This window comes from Manis pentadactyla, chromosome 4 (assembly GCF_030020395.1).
Source record: "Manis pentadactyla isolate mManPen7 chromosome 4, mManPen7.hap1, whole genome shotgun sequence".
NCBI classification, from domain to species: Eukaryota; Metazoa; Chordata; class Mammalia; order Pholidota; family Manidae; genus Manis; species Manis pentadactyla.
Window position 1 is genome coordinate 188916488 of NC_080022.1, and position 13177 is coordinate 188929664.

General features: G+C 59.8%; 1 protein-coding gene across 5 annotated transcripts in view; it reads left to right on the forward strand.

Moving 5' to 3' along the window:
* RPTOR (regulatory associated protein of MTOR complex 1) overlaps window positions 1-13177 on the forward strand; it is a 338209-nt gene that overhangs the window by 275998 nt on the left and 49034 nt on the right. For all 5 annotated transcript variants that reach the window (XR_005029883.2, XM_036910527.2, XM_057501786.1 and 2 more), the window contains 4 exons: window positions 74-214; window positions 5211-5328; window positions 6198-6338; window positions 6676-6834. Coding sequence is in view for 4 of the 5 variants with exons in the window: in XM_036910527.2 (XP_036766422.2) it covers window positions 74-214; window positions 5211-5328; window positions 6198-6338; window positions 6676-6834 (559 nt within the window). In the remaining variant the exon portion in view is untranslated. The remainder of the gene's footprint in view (window positions 1-73; window positions 215-5210; window positions 5329-6197; window positions 6339-6675; window positions 6835-13177) is intronic.

Consider the following 13177-nt stretch of genomic DNA (forward strand, 5'->3'; position numbering starts at 1 on the left):
CGGGGCCGAGCAAGCTGCGCTGACCCCGGAGCCTGGCAGCCGGGCGGGCCTGTGACCCGTCCCCACCCTGCAGGTGCGCTGTGCGGCTGTCTTCGCCCTCGGCACGTTTGTGGGCAACTCTGCGGAGAGGACTGACCATTCGACCACCATCGACCACAACGTGGCCATGATGCTGGCCCAGCTGATCAGCGATGGGAGCCCCGTGGTCCGGAAGGTGCGTGGCCCCCAGGGTGCAGGCAGCAGAGAGCCACGGCCGGTCTCCCACAGCGCCCGGGGTCTGAGCCAGCGGCCTGGCCGCAGCAATGAGCACTCACTCCCCCTGCACGCACCCCTCAGAGAGCAGATCTTTAAATGTTTGTTTGATTCTCTCCAAAACACTTCTCTTCACCAGATACTCTTGTCTTTGCTTCATTTAAAGGCATGTAACAGGCTGCGTCTCCTGGCAGCTTGTGTAATAGGCTCCTTCCTGCCTGGGAGCAACACACAAACATGCCACAGAGACTCAAAAGGGCAGTAGTCACCCACAGACACACAGACAGGTTTGTGGAGTGTGCCCCCCGCCCCGCCCCCATGTGCGTCAGCGACTGAACGGACGTGTGTGATGTCGGAGACATTTACTGGTCTGTTTAGGTGTGGGAATTCCATGTAAGATCTCACCCCAGCCAGCAGGCCCTGCACTAGACCCCCTGCCCTCCCCAGGCGGAAGGGGCCCCTGGGGAGCCACTCGCGGTGTAGGGGCCGCATTCCACGTGACCTTGCCAGCTGCCTTGGAGTGGAGACTTGCACTGGGGCCAGGGAGGCCAGGCGCCCTGTAGGCAGCTGCCAGCCGGCACGTCATCGCGCAGGGCTTCTGAGACGCTGTGCCAGGGAAGGGGCGGTTGGGGGTGGCGGTTGGAAGTTGGGTGTGGTTTGGGGGAGCTGCTTGTGGGGAGTAGGACCCCCTGACTTACCTGGGAGGGGCACCATGTGAGCAAACCCCAGACACGGAGGCCTCACCCTGTCTCGACTCCTCTGAGCGACCAACTAGCCTGCTATCACACGTCACGTTATCTAGGGAAGCGTGAACAGCGTGAGACAGGTCCCGGCCGTCCCTCCCTGGCCCCGGCCCTGTCACCCTCGGGCTCCCACCACAAGCAATCGGCCCCCACAGGACAGGCCACCTTCACACAGACTCGCTAATCGAAGCAGCAATTTGGCTGTTTTGTCTCCCACTTTTAAAGAAGGAGAGCATTTTTCTTCCTCTAAAAGCACTTGAAAAAGAATGTTGATTTAAAGAAGAGTGTCCTTCTAAGTCCCCAGTGTCAGGACAGTGGCCACCAAAGCCATAGGAACGACCGCAGCGCCGTGTGCTGGGGCGCGCCCCCAAGGGCCTCACGTGGTTCCCGGGCTCCCGTCTGGCTGAGTCCACTCGCTGTCCCTTATTTCTGTATTCCAGAGGCTCAGGTGCAGCCAGATCCTCACTGTGGGCCTCGCACTGCCAGATGCCACATCCCCCGGACCCAGCAAGGGCCCTTCTCCCCATGTGCTCATCCATCTGAGCCCAGTGGGCCGATTCCCCTGACAGCAGGCTCTGGAGCACAGAGGGGAGGGCGAGCTGCCCCCGAGGAGCACGCGGTGTGGTTGAGAGCAGATATGATCCCATAATTGCGCTGAAGCTCTCGAAAATGAGCAGCAGCCCAGAGGCAGGCCCGAGTTCTCCAGAACTGGGTAGGCTGGTGGCTGCCCTGCCTCAACAGAAAGCAGGGCTGGGAAGGCTACCGCAGGGCAGAGCCGGTACCTGGCCTGTGAAGGCTGAGCAGCCTGGAGCCAGGGAAGGGGGTGTGTGTGCACAGGTCCCTCTTGAGGGGCTGAGCCCCAAGGGCAGAAGGGGCGAGGCTGGAGGGCGTAGCTGCCATCCTGGGCACCCTGTGGGGAGGGTCTCCCTGGCCCTGCCTTCTCTTTCAGGCACTGGTGAGGCCTCGGGACCCACCAGAGCCTTCAGGGAGCCTGCTTTCCGACTGGGAGACTGGCAGCCAACAGCAGGCTTGTTAAGTGAGCCTTCGCAGTAACGTTCGCTACGGAAGCGCAGGGCACACAGAGGTTTCAGGAGAGCAGGGTGGGGGTGGGCTGGAGAGAGGGTGCGTCTTTAGTAGTGGGCAGGGAGGCCTTCTCTGTGAGCCCTGATTCACTGTCCCCTTTGTTCAGAGCCACATGGTGGGACTATCAGGGTATGTGGCGCTCTGAGGGCCCAGCCCCAGGAGACCCGCGTGGTCCTGAGCTCCACCAGCCGGCCTGCCGCCCCCTGGGCTGGGGGCCGCTCTGTGTTGCCAGCTCAGGGCCGACACCCCGGCTCCGACCTGAAGCTAGGGCACTGTCACCCTGGCTCTAGCTGCCCATGCTGTCCAGCTCGTGCCAGAGAGAAAAGCTGGACATTATGGTGGGGTTTTCATGGTCACAGGGATTCCATATAAAAAAATGCATCCATTCACTGTTGACAATTAAGCGTCCTTCCCAGGTGATAGCCGAGGGTGGCCTTTGCCGGCTTGTTACAGAGCTTACCGATAAAATCATAAAGTCAGCAGATTCATACCAGCTTCCAAGTCATTCTGAGCTTGAACTTGTCCTTGAAGGACAAAATGCTGACTGCCCAGTCAGCAAGCCACCCCCACCTCATCAAGAAGGCCAGGCAAGGGGGGCAGGTTCTGACCCCCCAGTTGATGCCCGCCTTTCCCCAGGGCTGACTGGGAGGAGCAAGGAGCAGCGTGGCGTGGGGACCAGGCCAGCCCCACATCCGCGGCTCTGGCCACCTTAGCGAGGAAGCAGGAGGCGTGGCATCCTTTGCCTCGGGTTCACGCTCACTCATTCGTAACCCCAGAGCCCAGAGGGGCAGCACCCCTGAACCGCACGCTTGGCTCAGGCGACCCTGGGGAAGAGCATCGGGCTGTTTGCGCAGGCCTCTGATGGAGTCGCTGTGGGCACAGGCCTCCCGGGCCGGAGCCCCTGCTCCTGAGGTGAGCACGGAGGGAGTGCACGGCGGAGTGGCCATGCGCCCCTGCCCAGACCCGGCCCTGTCCTGCGCGGGTTCTGGGCGCCGCGTCTGTGGGCCACAAGCAAATGTCAGCCAGCAAACTGTTAGAAGCCGGGAGTGACACTGGGCTCATGGAGACCACAGGGAGGATCCCGGAGGCACGTGGTTGGCTCCCCCACACAACCACCGGGGAGCATTTGCTGGGCAGCCTGTGCCCGGGCGTGATGTCCCTGGGCGCTGTGACAACACGCTTTAAAAAAGAAACTTGTGTTAAAGGGGAGAGGCCGATACACATTGTGCCTGAAGGAAGGGCTTCGTTCAGCAGATGTTGTCGGCACCCACTGTGTGCCGGGCCCTGGGTCGCCAGGCCTTGGTGTCCCCGTCATGAACTGAACCTGGAGCCTCCCTCAAGACTTTGTGCTTGGGGACAGGGTGACTTGGAGACTGAGCAGACCGGAAAGTGACGTGGCAGGTGGTGGTGGTGCCTGGGACCCGGGGGCAAGGCCTCGTTTTGTTCGGAGGGAGCAGAGGGTGGGAGGCTTGGAGGGAGGAGGACTGACCCTGCAGGGAAGGCCAAGGCTGCCCAGGTGAGAGGCTCTGCTGGCCAGGGGCACAGACGCGTGTCTCGGCGCTGGGGAGCTGGGGAGCACCGTCTCCCAAAGGCCGGAGCCACAGCGTGTGCTCCCTGGCCCGTCCTCTGCCTCGTTCTGCAGACACCCCGAGGTATCCGCGCATTTGAGATCTGCGTCAAAACAAAGCACCCACCCAGGAGGCCCATCAGCGGCAGGACAGGGCCTGGGGCCAGCAGCAGCCACCCTCTGAGTGCCCGCTGCCCCAGATCCACTTGGTGCCTTTGGCTTTCCCTGAATCAAAGGGCCCAAGACCTAGGGAGGGGCCGTCTCAGGTCCCAGCACGGCTGTTCCCTCCCCACATCAGTGAAGGGGGAAGTCAGTGCCTCTTAGGGATGGCGCAGGCCTCATCTTTGCAGGGAAACCAGACAGGGGTCCCTCAGCAGCATGCTGTTCCCACACACAAGGAAGGTAGGCTAATGTGTCACTGGCTGGCGCAGAGAGGCTCATGGGTGGCAAAGGGCCCAGCACCCTTCCTCCCAGGGATGGATGGGGTAGGAGGCGGGGCTGAGGTGGGAAGGATGGATCAGGGTTGATTCAGGGCTCCAGCCTAAGCCATCACAGGGTTGTGGTTTCATGGGCACGAGCCAGGGGGTCACTCACAGGGGCTGAGCAGGGCAGTGCCGGCAGGTGGCTGGGAGGCTGAGCTTGGGGTTTGCGTGAGCGCTTAGGTAGAGGAAGACCAGCCTGCTGTTCGAGAGGTGGGGCAGGGAAGGGTACGTTTGGGAGCAAACCACGCATGGCCGGAGGCCCAGCAGTGTGTGAGGCTGTGCTGGGGGTTCGTGCCCTCGGCCCGTCCAGAGCCAGCGCCTCGGCAGAGCTCTGAAAGACCTTGGCTCTCTGCTGAATAAAACTGAAGGCAGGGCTGCCTGCACAGCAGTGGGAAAGTGATGCAAACCTCCTTCCAGTTTCATTTCCCGGGGACCCAGGGCTGCAGGCCCCTGTTAGAGCTCTGACGTCCTAGGAGAAGCCTGTGCACATCCTTGAACCGAGGCGGGCAGGCCTGAAGATCATGCAGAACTTTCTTACAGCCTGTTAAGGCCTGGACCCTCGTTTGTCTTGGAAGGGTTTGCATTTAATGAAAAGAGTGCACTTTAGCTTGTCTGATGTGTTGGCTTCATGTGCCCAGAACACCAGTGGGTCACCCAATCTTGGGGTCTGACCAAAAGGCCTCTCAGCCAGGTCATGGCATGTACTGGAAACTCGAGGCCCCAAGGCCTCCTGCCTTGCCACTCTGGAGGGGGGATTCACCCAGGCCCCCACAGATCTGCGCGGCATGCTGTCCAGCGCACTCTCGGCCCTGCTGGGCCTTCCGCTGCGTTCCTTGGTCCCTTGCAGCAGGGGGCCCGTGGCCTTGACCACACTTGCTTGTTTTCAAGCACCTGCTCCCACTGGATACTCCCAAGTGTCTCACCAAAAGGGTCAGTTCTGCGCCAAGAGGGCATAGTTTTGTTTTAACCTTTCTTTTTTCTGTGGAGACACAAGCATTTGGTGTTAGCTTTTAAGTCTCACTGCTTTACACAACCATCTTCCAGTCACCAGTAAGTGTTCCGGTCCATTCTCCCTCTCGGCAGGAGCTGGTGGTGGCACTGAGTCACCTCGTGGTTCAGTATGAAAGCAATTTCTGCACCGTGGCCCTGCAGTTCATGGAAGAGGAGAAGAACTACCCCTTGCCGTCTCCGGCGACCACAGGTACGCAGCTGAACTCGTGCAGCCCGAACCTCTCACCCGCCCCTTCAGGCAGCTGGGGACGCTTCCTCGGAGCGTGAGCGGGCCCCTCAGCGCTGCCGGGGCCTGAGCGCAGACGTCCGCCTTGCGTGGCCCCCGTGACTCCCATCCTCCCAGGCACTTAGCAGAACAGAGGGGGCAGGAAAAGGCGCTGTGCTGATCATCTGCCTCTTCTTGCTTTTTGACCCTTTTGGAAACCGTAGAAGTCTTGGGGGTGGGAACCTGCGTCCAGGCTCGCAGAGAGGCACGCAGCCTCACCCGTGATGAGTCACTCCATCGGGCTGCTGCCGCTTCCCGTTCCGGTGACTCATGTCAGGCAGCTCCCCTTCTCGCACCCAGCCTCCTACCGAGTTTATGGCTCGTCATCTTGGGCTGCCCGCGCCCCCAGAACACAGCCGTCCCTGCAGGAAGAGGGCCTGTGGTCAGCAGCGTGAGCATCACCCCTTCAGTGCTCCAGGGAACGCGGCGAGGGGGAGCCTGCTCGGTGGAGGCAGCTGGTGTGCCTGGGGGCAGGCGGCAGCAGACGGGGTCCTGCCTGGGCCCAGCCGGCGGCCGCCATGCTGTCGCCTCCGGGGCAGCAGCCCACGGCCGCATCACAGAGCACCCGGTGCTGCTCTTGGAGAGGCGGCAGTCCCCGTCCTGCTCGCTGCGGCCCCTGCTCACCAGATCGCCCCACCCAGCTCTGCCCAGCTGGCCCTGCCCCGTGGAGCTGTCCTTCTGAGACCAGGCCTGCCAGAGCGCGAGCTCATCGGGCGCTCGCTGCCCCTGCCGCCCTCACCTGTGGCTGCCACCGTCCTTGGCCCGCGGCAACGCTCTCCCTCCTTTCCCCCTAGAGGGCGGGAGCCTGACCCCCGTGCGGGACAGCCCGTGCACCCCCAGACTGCGCTCTGTGAGCTCCTACGGGAACATCCGGGCCGTCGCCACAGCCAGGAGCTTGAACAAGTCTTTGCAAAATCTGAGCTTGACTGAAGAATGTAAGATACTGGACACGGGGTACTTGGGTAGGGCAGTCGTGGGCTTTATTTTATGAAACTTTTCACGTGACCTCGTGCCTGCCCCCCTTCTCCACCATAAATGCCCCACAGCCCTGGCGACTAGCAGGTGTTCATACCACAGATGTAGTATGGCCCCTAGGGTAGCAGTGGGCACCTTCCAGGCTGCAGACAGCAGGCAGCCGGCAGCCGGCTGGGGTACACGAGCTCCGGGGAGGTTAGCGCAGGCCGTGTGTGGGGCACAGGCCAGTCCTGTGCCACTGTGGAGGCCCAGAGGGGGCCGGGGCACTGTGCTGACCCTCCCTGCGGTCTGGGCCAGCTGGCAGCACCGTGGCATTCTCCCCGGGGAACCTGAGCACCAGCAGCAGTGCCAGCAGTGCCCTGGGCAGCCCGGACCACGAGGAGTACATCCTGTCCTTTGAGACCATCGACAAGATGCGCCGCGTCAGCTCCTACTCGTCACTCAACTCCCTCATCGGTGAGTCTGCCCGGCGCCAAGCCGCCCCCAGATGCGGGGACCACAGTGTTGTGGGGGGTGCGTGCCGGAGCCCCTCGGTGAGAGAGTCAAGCTGGCTGGGGCGCAGGGCATGAGGGGGCACCGTGCGTGGCAGCGGGTTTCCGTCACTGGACTTGGATCTGATGACACTCGCCCTGCCCCTCTGGGCTCTCTGGGCCAGAGCCTTCCATCCGTCTTCACCCGGAGCAGCAGTGCTCAGCGGGGACTTGGCCCGGGAGATGTGTTGGCTGTCCTGGCAGCGACACGCCACTGCACACAGGCGACACCCCGAGGGCACGTGCTGGGGCCGAGGGCTGATCCCCCCGAGACCAGGCCCACCCCTCCTTGCAGTCCCCTCGGTCGCCCCGCCTGGCCCTCTCCTCGGACCTCCAGCGTCACCCAGCGCAGCGACCTCACGCTGAGCTGCCCAGAACCGGAACCTGCTTAGGGTCAGGTGGTCGCTCGTCCTGCCTTGCGGGTCCCAGCCCCGCTGCAGCAGGAGCTCGCCACGCTTTTCCCACTTGCAGCTGTTTCACTCTTCACAGTAACCAGGTGGGCCTCCTCTGCTCCTGCTCTGACCACCTGGGGCGGCTCAACAGGCCTCGTTTGAAATTTTATTTAATACTAAGAAATATTTTAGACACAGAGAACCTTGGAGAGGCTCATATAACACATCTGTGTGTTTGTTTTTTCTCAACTTAAGGAATGTCAACTAGAGTTGGAAGCCCAGAGCCCCTCCCGTGGGGGTCCTGACACACTCCCTCTGCACCTCGAACCCCCAGAATGTCCACGGTGTCCTTCCAGAGGCCTCAGAGCCCGTGCATACGTCATGCGGCACTCCGCTCCCGACCGCTCCCCCGTCGGTGGGCAGCGACGCTGGCTCAGACTCCCCTTATCGTTTTTCCATGAGCAGACTCAGGATTTGGGCCTGCCTTCTGCAGCGCTCCCTCCCTCCCTGCCCTGCAGCACTGCTGGGCTCCCACCCCTTGCCTGCAGAGCTCTCTGCTGCTATTTTGTAGACCACTCCCTTGGTTTAGTCAGAATTCTGCCCGATATCACCTTAAAAGCCACCTCCTCCACTGCCCTCCCCCATCTAGAAGGTGCCACCATCACAGGTTCCCCAGCCCTGCTTCTTGCTGTTTTTCTCTGAGAACGTCTACCACCAGGCTGGTTGTACACACCCCTTGTCCTGTTCATGGGGCCTGGTTCCCCCTCTCCCAGGAACGTAGAGCCACGAGTCCTGGAATGTGGTCTTGTCCACGACTGTGTCCCCCCCATCCCCAGGGCCTGGTGCCGGCTAGGCGCTCTGTAGACATGAGGGGGTGCGGGCTGCTGCGATGCCCTTCACCGTGGCTCCTCTGCGTCTGTCGCCGTGATCCTGTTTCTGCACCTTTACTCTCTGTCGGCGTGGTGGACTCCGTGATTTGAATTTCTCATTAAACCGTCCTTGCATTGCTGGGTGAACCCAGCTTGGTAATGTCCTTTCACATTGCGGCATTATTAAGTTTGTCAGTATTTCATGAGTAAGTTTGGCCTACAGTTTTTCTCTTGTACTCTCCTCGTCTGACTTAGATACCAAGTTTATGCTAGTTTCATAATCAGTTCGGGACTGTGCCCTCATTTTTTTGTTCCTGAGCAACTTGCGTAAGACAAAGTCGGTGTGTTCTTTAGGTGTGTAGGCAGGACTTGCCTCTAGAATTGCTTGGGCTCGTGGGGTGTGTGTGGATGGGTTTTGACTCCTGACTCCATCTGTTTAACAGGATTATCCAGCTTGTCCATTTTCTGCATGTCGGTTTCCGCATCTTATATTTTTCCAAGGCATCCATGTCAGCCAAATGTTCTCATTTATTCCCATGAAGTTTTCCAAAGTATTCTCATGACTTTTTAATAGCTGCTGTCTCTGTAGGCATCTCTCTTCTTATTACTATTACTGGCTACTTTTTCTCCCTTTTCTTGTTTAGTCCTGTAAGATGTTTGTTAATTTCTTTAGCATTTTTAAGGCCTGCTTTTTCTTAGTTGATCTACTTCATCATTGACTTCATCTTGTGTTCTAGTAATTCTTTTCTTATCTTTATTTCTTTCTGGGTTTTTTTTAGGTTTGTTCTCTTGTTCTTTTTCAATTCTGGAGTTGAAATAGAAACAGCTCGTTATCTTTCGGTGCCTCTTCCTTTCTGGGCTAGGTACTGACGTCTGTGATTCTCCTTCCCGCCGCTCATGTGCATTGCTCTCACTTGGTCGGTAATGTTCACTTCTGAGTTACTTAATTTCCTCTCTGACCCCTGTGCCCAAGAGCCGGCGCTTTCCAACCGAGAGCTGGGTCTTGCGATGTGGACCTTCTGACACAGTGTCTGGTCTGCAGGGGGCTGATCTCGTGCGTGAGCACCGCTCCTCCGCTAGCCCTAGAGAAGACTCGGGACATGCGCCCAGTCCCTGCAGGATGCGTCTGTGGTGTCCTGTAAGGACCTGCCCGGACAGCAGGGCCCAGAGGTGGCCAGCCCACCCCAGGGTGGTAAGAACTGGAAGAGGATCTTTGCTCTGCGCACGCAAGGCCTTGGCGGGAAGCACCAGCCGGTCCCTGTAGACTGGGAGGTGCCATTGCATGTGCGCATTTGGGTGTGTGCTGGTCCCCCAGCGCCAGCAGGGGCGGCGTTGACACACAGTGTGAAGACGGGTCCTGACTCACCAAGAAAACTCGCCTGCAGGATGTTTGCTTCAAAGTGAAACACATTCCAAATAGGATTATTGTGACAGTGGCCAAGTTCCCAGGCTGGCCCACAGGAGTCCTTCAGAACCTGGGTCCATGTGAACCCCAATTCCCCCACCTCCGCATGCAGTCCCCCAGGGTCAAGGTGAGTGCTGCCCTCCAGCCCCACGCTGGAGCGGGGCAGGCGGACTTCCTGCGTGAAAGACCAGATGGCAAGTGGCGGTATAGCCTCTGTGATGCAGAAACAGCCACAGACAGCGTGAGAACAAATGGACGGCCACGTCCCAATAAAGCTTTATTTATGTAGGAAATTTGAATTTCATACAATACCCACATCACAAAACATCGTTTTTCTTTTGATTTTTTTTTTCTCCAGCCATTTAAAAAATATAAAAACCATTCTTAGTGTGCAAGCCATAGAAAACAAGCAGCCAGCCACACTGGCCCACCATGGTCTGCCCACAGAGCTGCCCTCCAGGCCCCAGGATTGCCCCTGGGAAGCCGGGAAGTCTCCTGCCGTTTCTCCGCACTTCAGTCAGTGGGCACTTCCCAGGCGCCCCGGACACCAGGCATTGGGAGGAGGTGCGGAGGAAGCAGGCGTATAAATGCTCATAAAAGCGTATAAACTTCGGAGCTGGTGTCCATGGCGGGCACCTCCACTCCCTAAAAGTGTGGGTTCTTCCCCACCCCAGGGGAGGGACCACCAGCCCAAAGCGGGGTGTGTCTGCCACTCCCCTCTGTCCCCTGGCCCCTCCTGGTCCCACCTCTCCTCCCCCACCCCCTTGCTCTCCAGCCTTCCTCTTGGACGCAGATTCTCCTGACTGGTCTCCCTGCCTGCACGCCCACCCTACCCAGGTTCAGGCTCTGTGTGTATCCTGCCTTTCATACCTGTCCAGGTGCCTCGTGGTGAATGCTGCCCTGACCGCCCTGAGTTCTGAGGGTGCTATTCACCTGTTTCACAAATACTCACATGCATAGCTGGCCATCGGGAAAAGAAATCCAAAGAAAGTGAAGCCTGCTGCTCCAGGCTGGCAGGAACACTGCCCTTCATTTGTCAAATGGAATCGCAAGCTGAGAAGTATTGAAGGCATATGTCACCCCTGGGCCATGGAGAGCGCCCTCAGCAGGCCTCTGTTTCCTCGGCATTCCCCCGTCTCTGGGCGTCTTCAGTACCGCACGGAGGTCTCCCTGCATGCTGGTGGAGGCCCAGAAGAAGGTTCCGGCGTGCTGTCTCACTTGTTTAACGTGGCAAGCTGGTGTCTGCGGTGCCCTGGCCAGCTGGGACATGCCTGGAGCACAGCTCTGGTCCCTGATGATAAATGTCATTTTTGTCCTTGGCACTAGATTGGGGAAACCCGTCTTGGCAGTCTAAGGGATGAGGAATCCACGTTTCATTTCAGGCCGCGTCAAGTCGGGGCTCGGCAGCTGTGGAGCAGAAGCAGGTCGCTTTCTGCCCCTGAGAACGAGCCCCGCAGCTCAGCTCCGCACCACCGCCTCCCGTCTCCCCACCAAGACTGAGAGCCACATGCTGACCCCTGCCTGCTTTCTCACAGTCTGACTCTGGGATGCTTTTTGCTGGAGGAAACTGAGTTTTATCTGTGTATCATTCAAATCTTTGAAAACTTGGGGGGGAAAGTCTCAAAGTGAGCTGAAGTTGGAGGAGCCCAGGAAGACCGCACTGGCACCCCGGAGGCGGCGCGTGCACACTGGGCGAGCTCGAGCTCTCGTCCGCCTGGGAACTGTGGTGCTTGCATAAGTGTTTAAAATTCATAACCTGCTCTGAATCCCATTACTTGCAGCATTCGCCTCTTTAAAGGCAATTTTTTCTTTCATTTCAACCAAAGAACAGCAATCTCTTTGACCTCTTTCACTGGATATTGCTGAAGAGGTTTCTAAAACCATGGCAGCCCAGAACGTCCATTTATCCCCGTCTTTTCCCACCAAGCCCACCCCCCCAGGACCGAGCCCCGGGCCCCAGCCCTGCAGAGCATTCTCGCCCGTGGCAGGACGTGCTCACCAGGCGCCCTCACCCCTGTGCTGCAGTGAGGCCCCTCGGGAAGGAGTCTGGCCTCCTCTGCCCGTAGGCAGATCCCTTGTGTCTGAACCGTGCCTGGCCCGATGTTGGTGAATCTACGCTAGGACCTGGGTCTCCTTATCTCCTCACATTCTGGAATCTTCTTTGATGTCTCCATCCACTTATTCTCAGCCACTGGCCTGCTCCACAGTCAGCCCTTCCCAGTTCTGCCCCCAGGCACCAGGGAACCTCCGATCCCACTCCCTGCCATCGTAAGGCCTCCTGCTGGAGCAGCTTTGTGCAGACCACTATGTGGCTGGAGCCTCGTTAAAACTGCACCTCCTGTCGGGTCCAAGCTAGCTGCCACCCAAGGCCTTCCTCCCGCGAATGGCTCCGGCCTCTCCCACCTCCCACTGCAGCGCCTGCGCAGGCCGGCTGTGGGCTCCCGTGCGGCCTGGACATCCTCTCCGCCCGCACTCCCCACCTCTGCATCCGCCTCCCCACGGGGGCATGTGCTGGCTGCGGGCTCCTAGCGAGGCCTTCCCCGGCCCCTCAGGCCTTTGGCCTAGCCTGCCTTCTGGCCATAGGGCTCTGAGCCTCACCCGATTCTGGTGCCCAATGGTGGAGGGCCTGATGCCATGTGCAGCCCTGATGTGCCTCCTTGGCCCGCTGCCAGTGTCTGCCCTCCCCACGGTCACACACTGCTGCTCTCATCTCTGCCAAGGCTCCAGATGAGCACCAGCCCTCGAGGGCATCTCGTGGCCTGTGCGCCCTGTCCACCCTGTCGCTCTGCTTCTTGGTTAGGGTCTAGCCCAGCCATCCAGGGAGTGAGGTGGGGTGGTTTCTATCCTGGAGACACAGTGCAGCAGGTGCATGGGGCAGGTCAGTGCTCCTCCCGCCACGGCGTCCTCACCCCGGAGCACCTGCAGCTGTGGTGATAGGCCCGGCCTGGGCGGCCGAGCCAGGGGGCACGGCTTTCATGTCTCTGACATTCAGTGGCAGTTGCCACCACTGAAAATGTGTCGCTGTAGTGATGCATCCAAGATGGAGCTGGTGCGGGAGGAGGGCACCCGTGGTCCTGTGCCCCCACCCCTGGGGTCTGCTTCCACCACCCCACCTGATGACCTGGGACACAGCCGCGAAGGGGCAGAACGGGCCCCGTGCACCGCCCTGTCCCCCGCCTCATGTTCCTGTCAAAGGCTCCTCGGGGCTGGGCTCAGGCGCGGCTCTCGGGTCGGCACCCAATCAACGAGACTTCTAGCTGTGACCCCACAGGTCTCACCCACCCTCCGCCAATGCCGGTGTCCCGCACTCCCCGGCTCTTGTGACGAGGGCCCTTCCTGGCACTGTCACACAGCAGCTGGGCTTCGCTTCAGGAAGCTGTCCGCCATCACTGAGAGCCCAAAAATGATGGAGGGGGAAAATTTCAGGGCCGGAATGAGCTGGGGGCCTCTGAGAACTCCCCATGTTGGTTCGACCACGCTTCTGCGTGGGGCAGGTTCCCCTTCCCCTCCTGAGCCAGCGACATCCGCAAAGTGCTTGGATTAGGGACCGTCCCCCAGGGCCCTGAGAGCCACCTCGTCCCGCCCGCGTCCACCTCTTGGGAG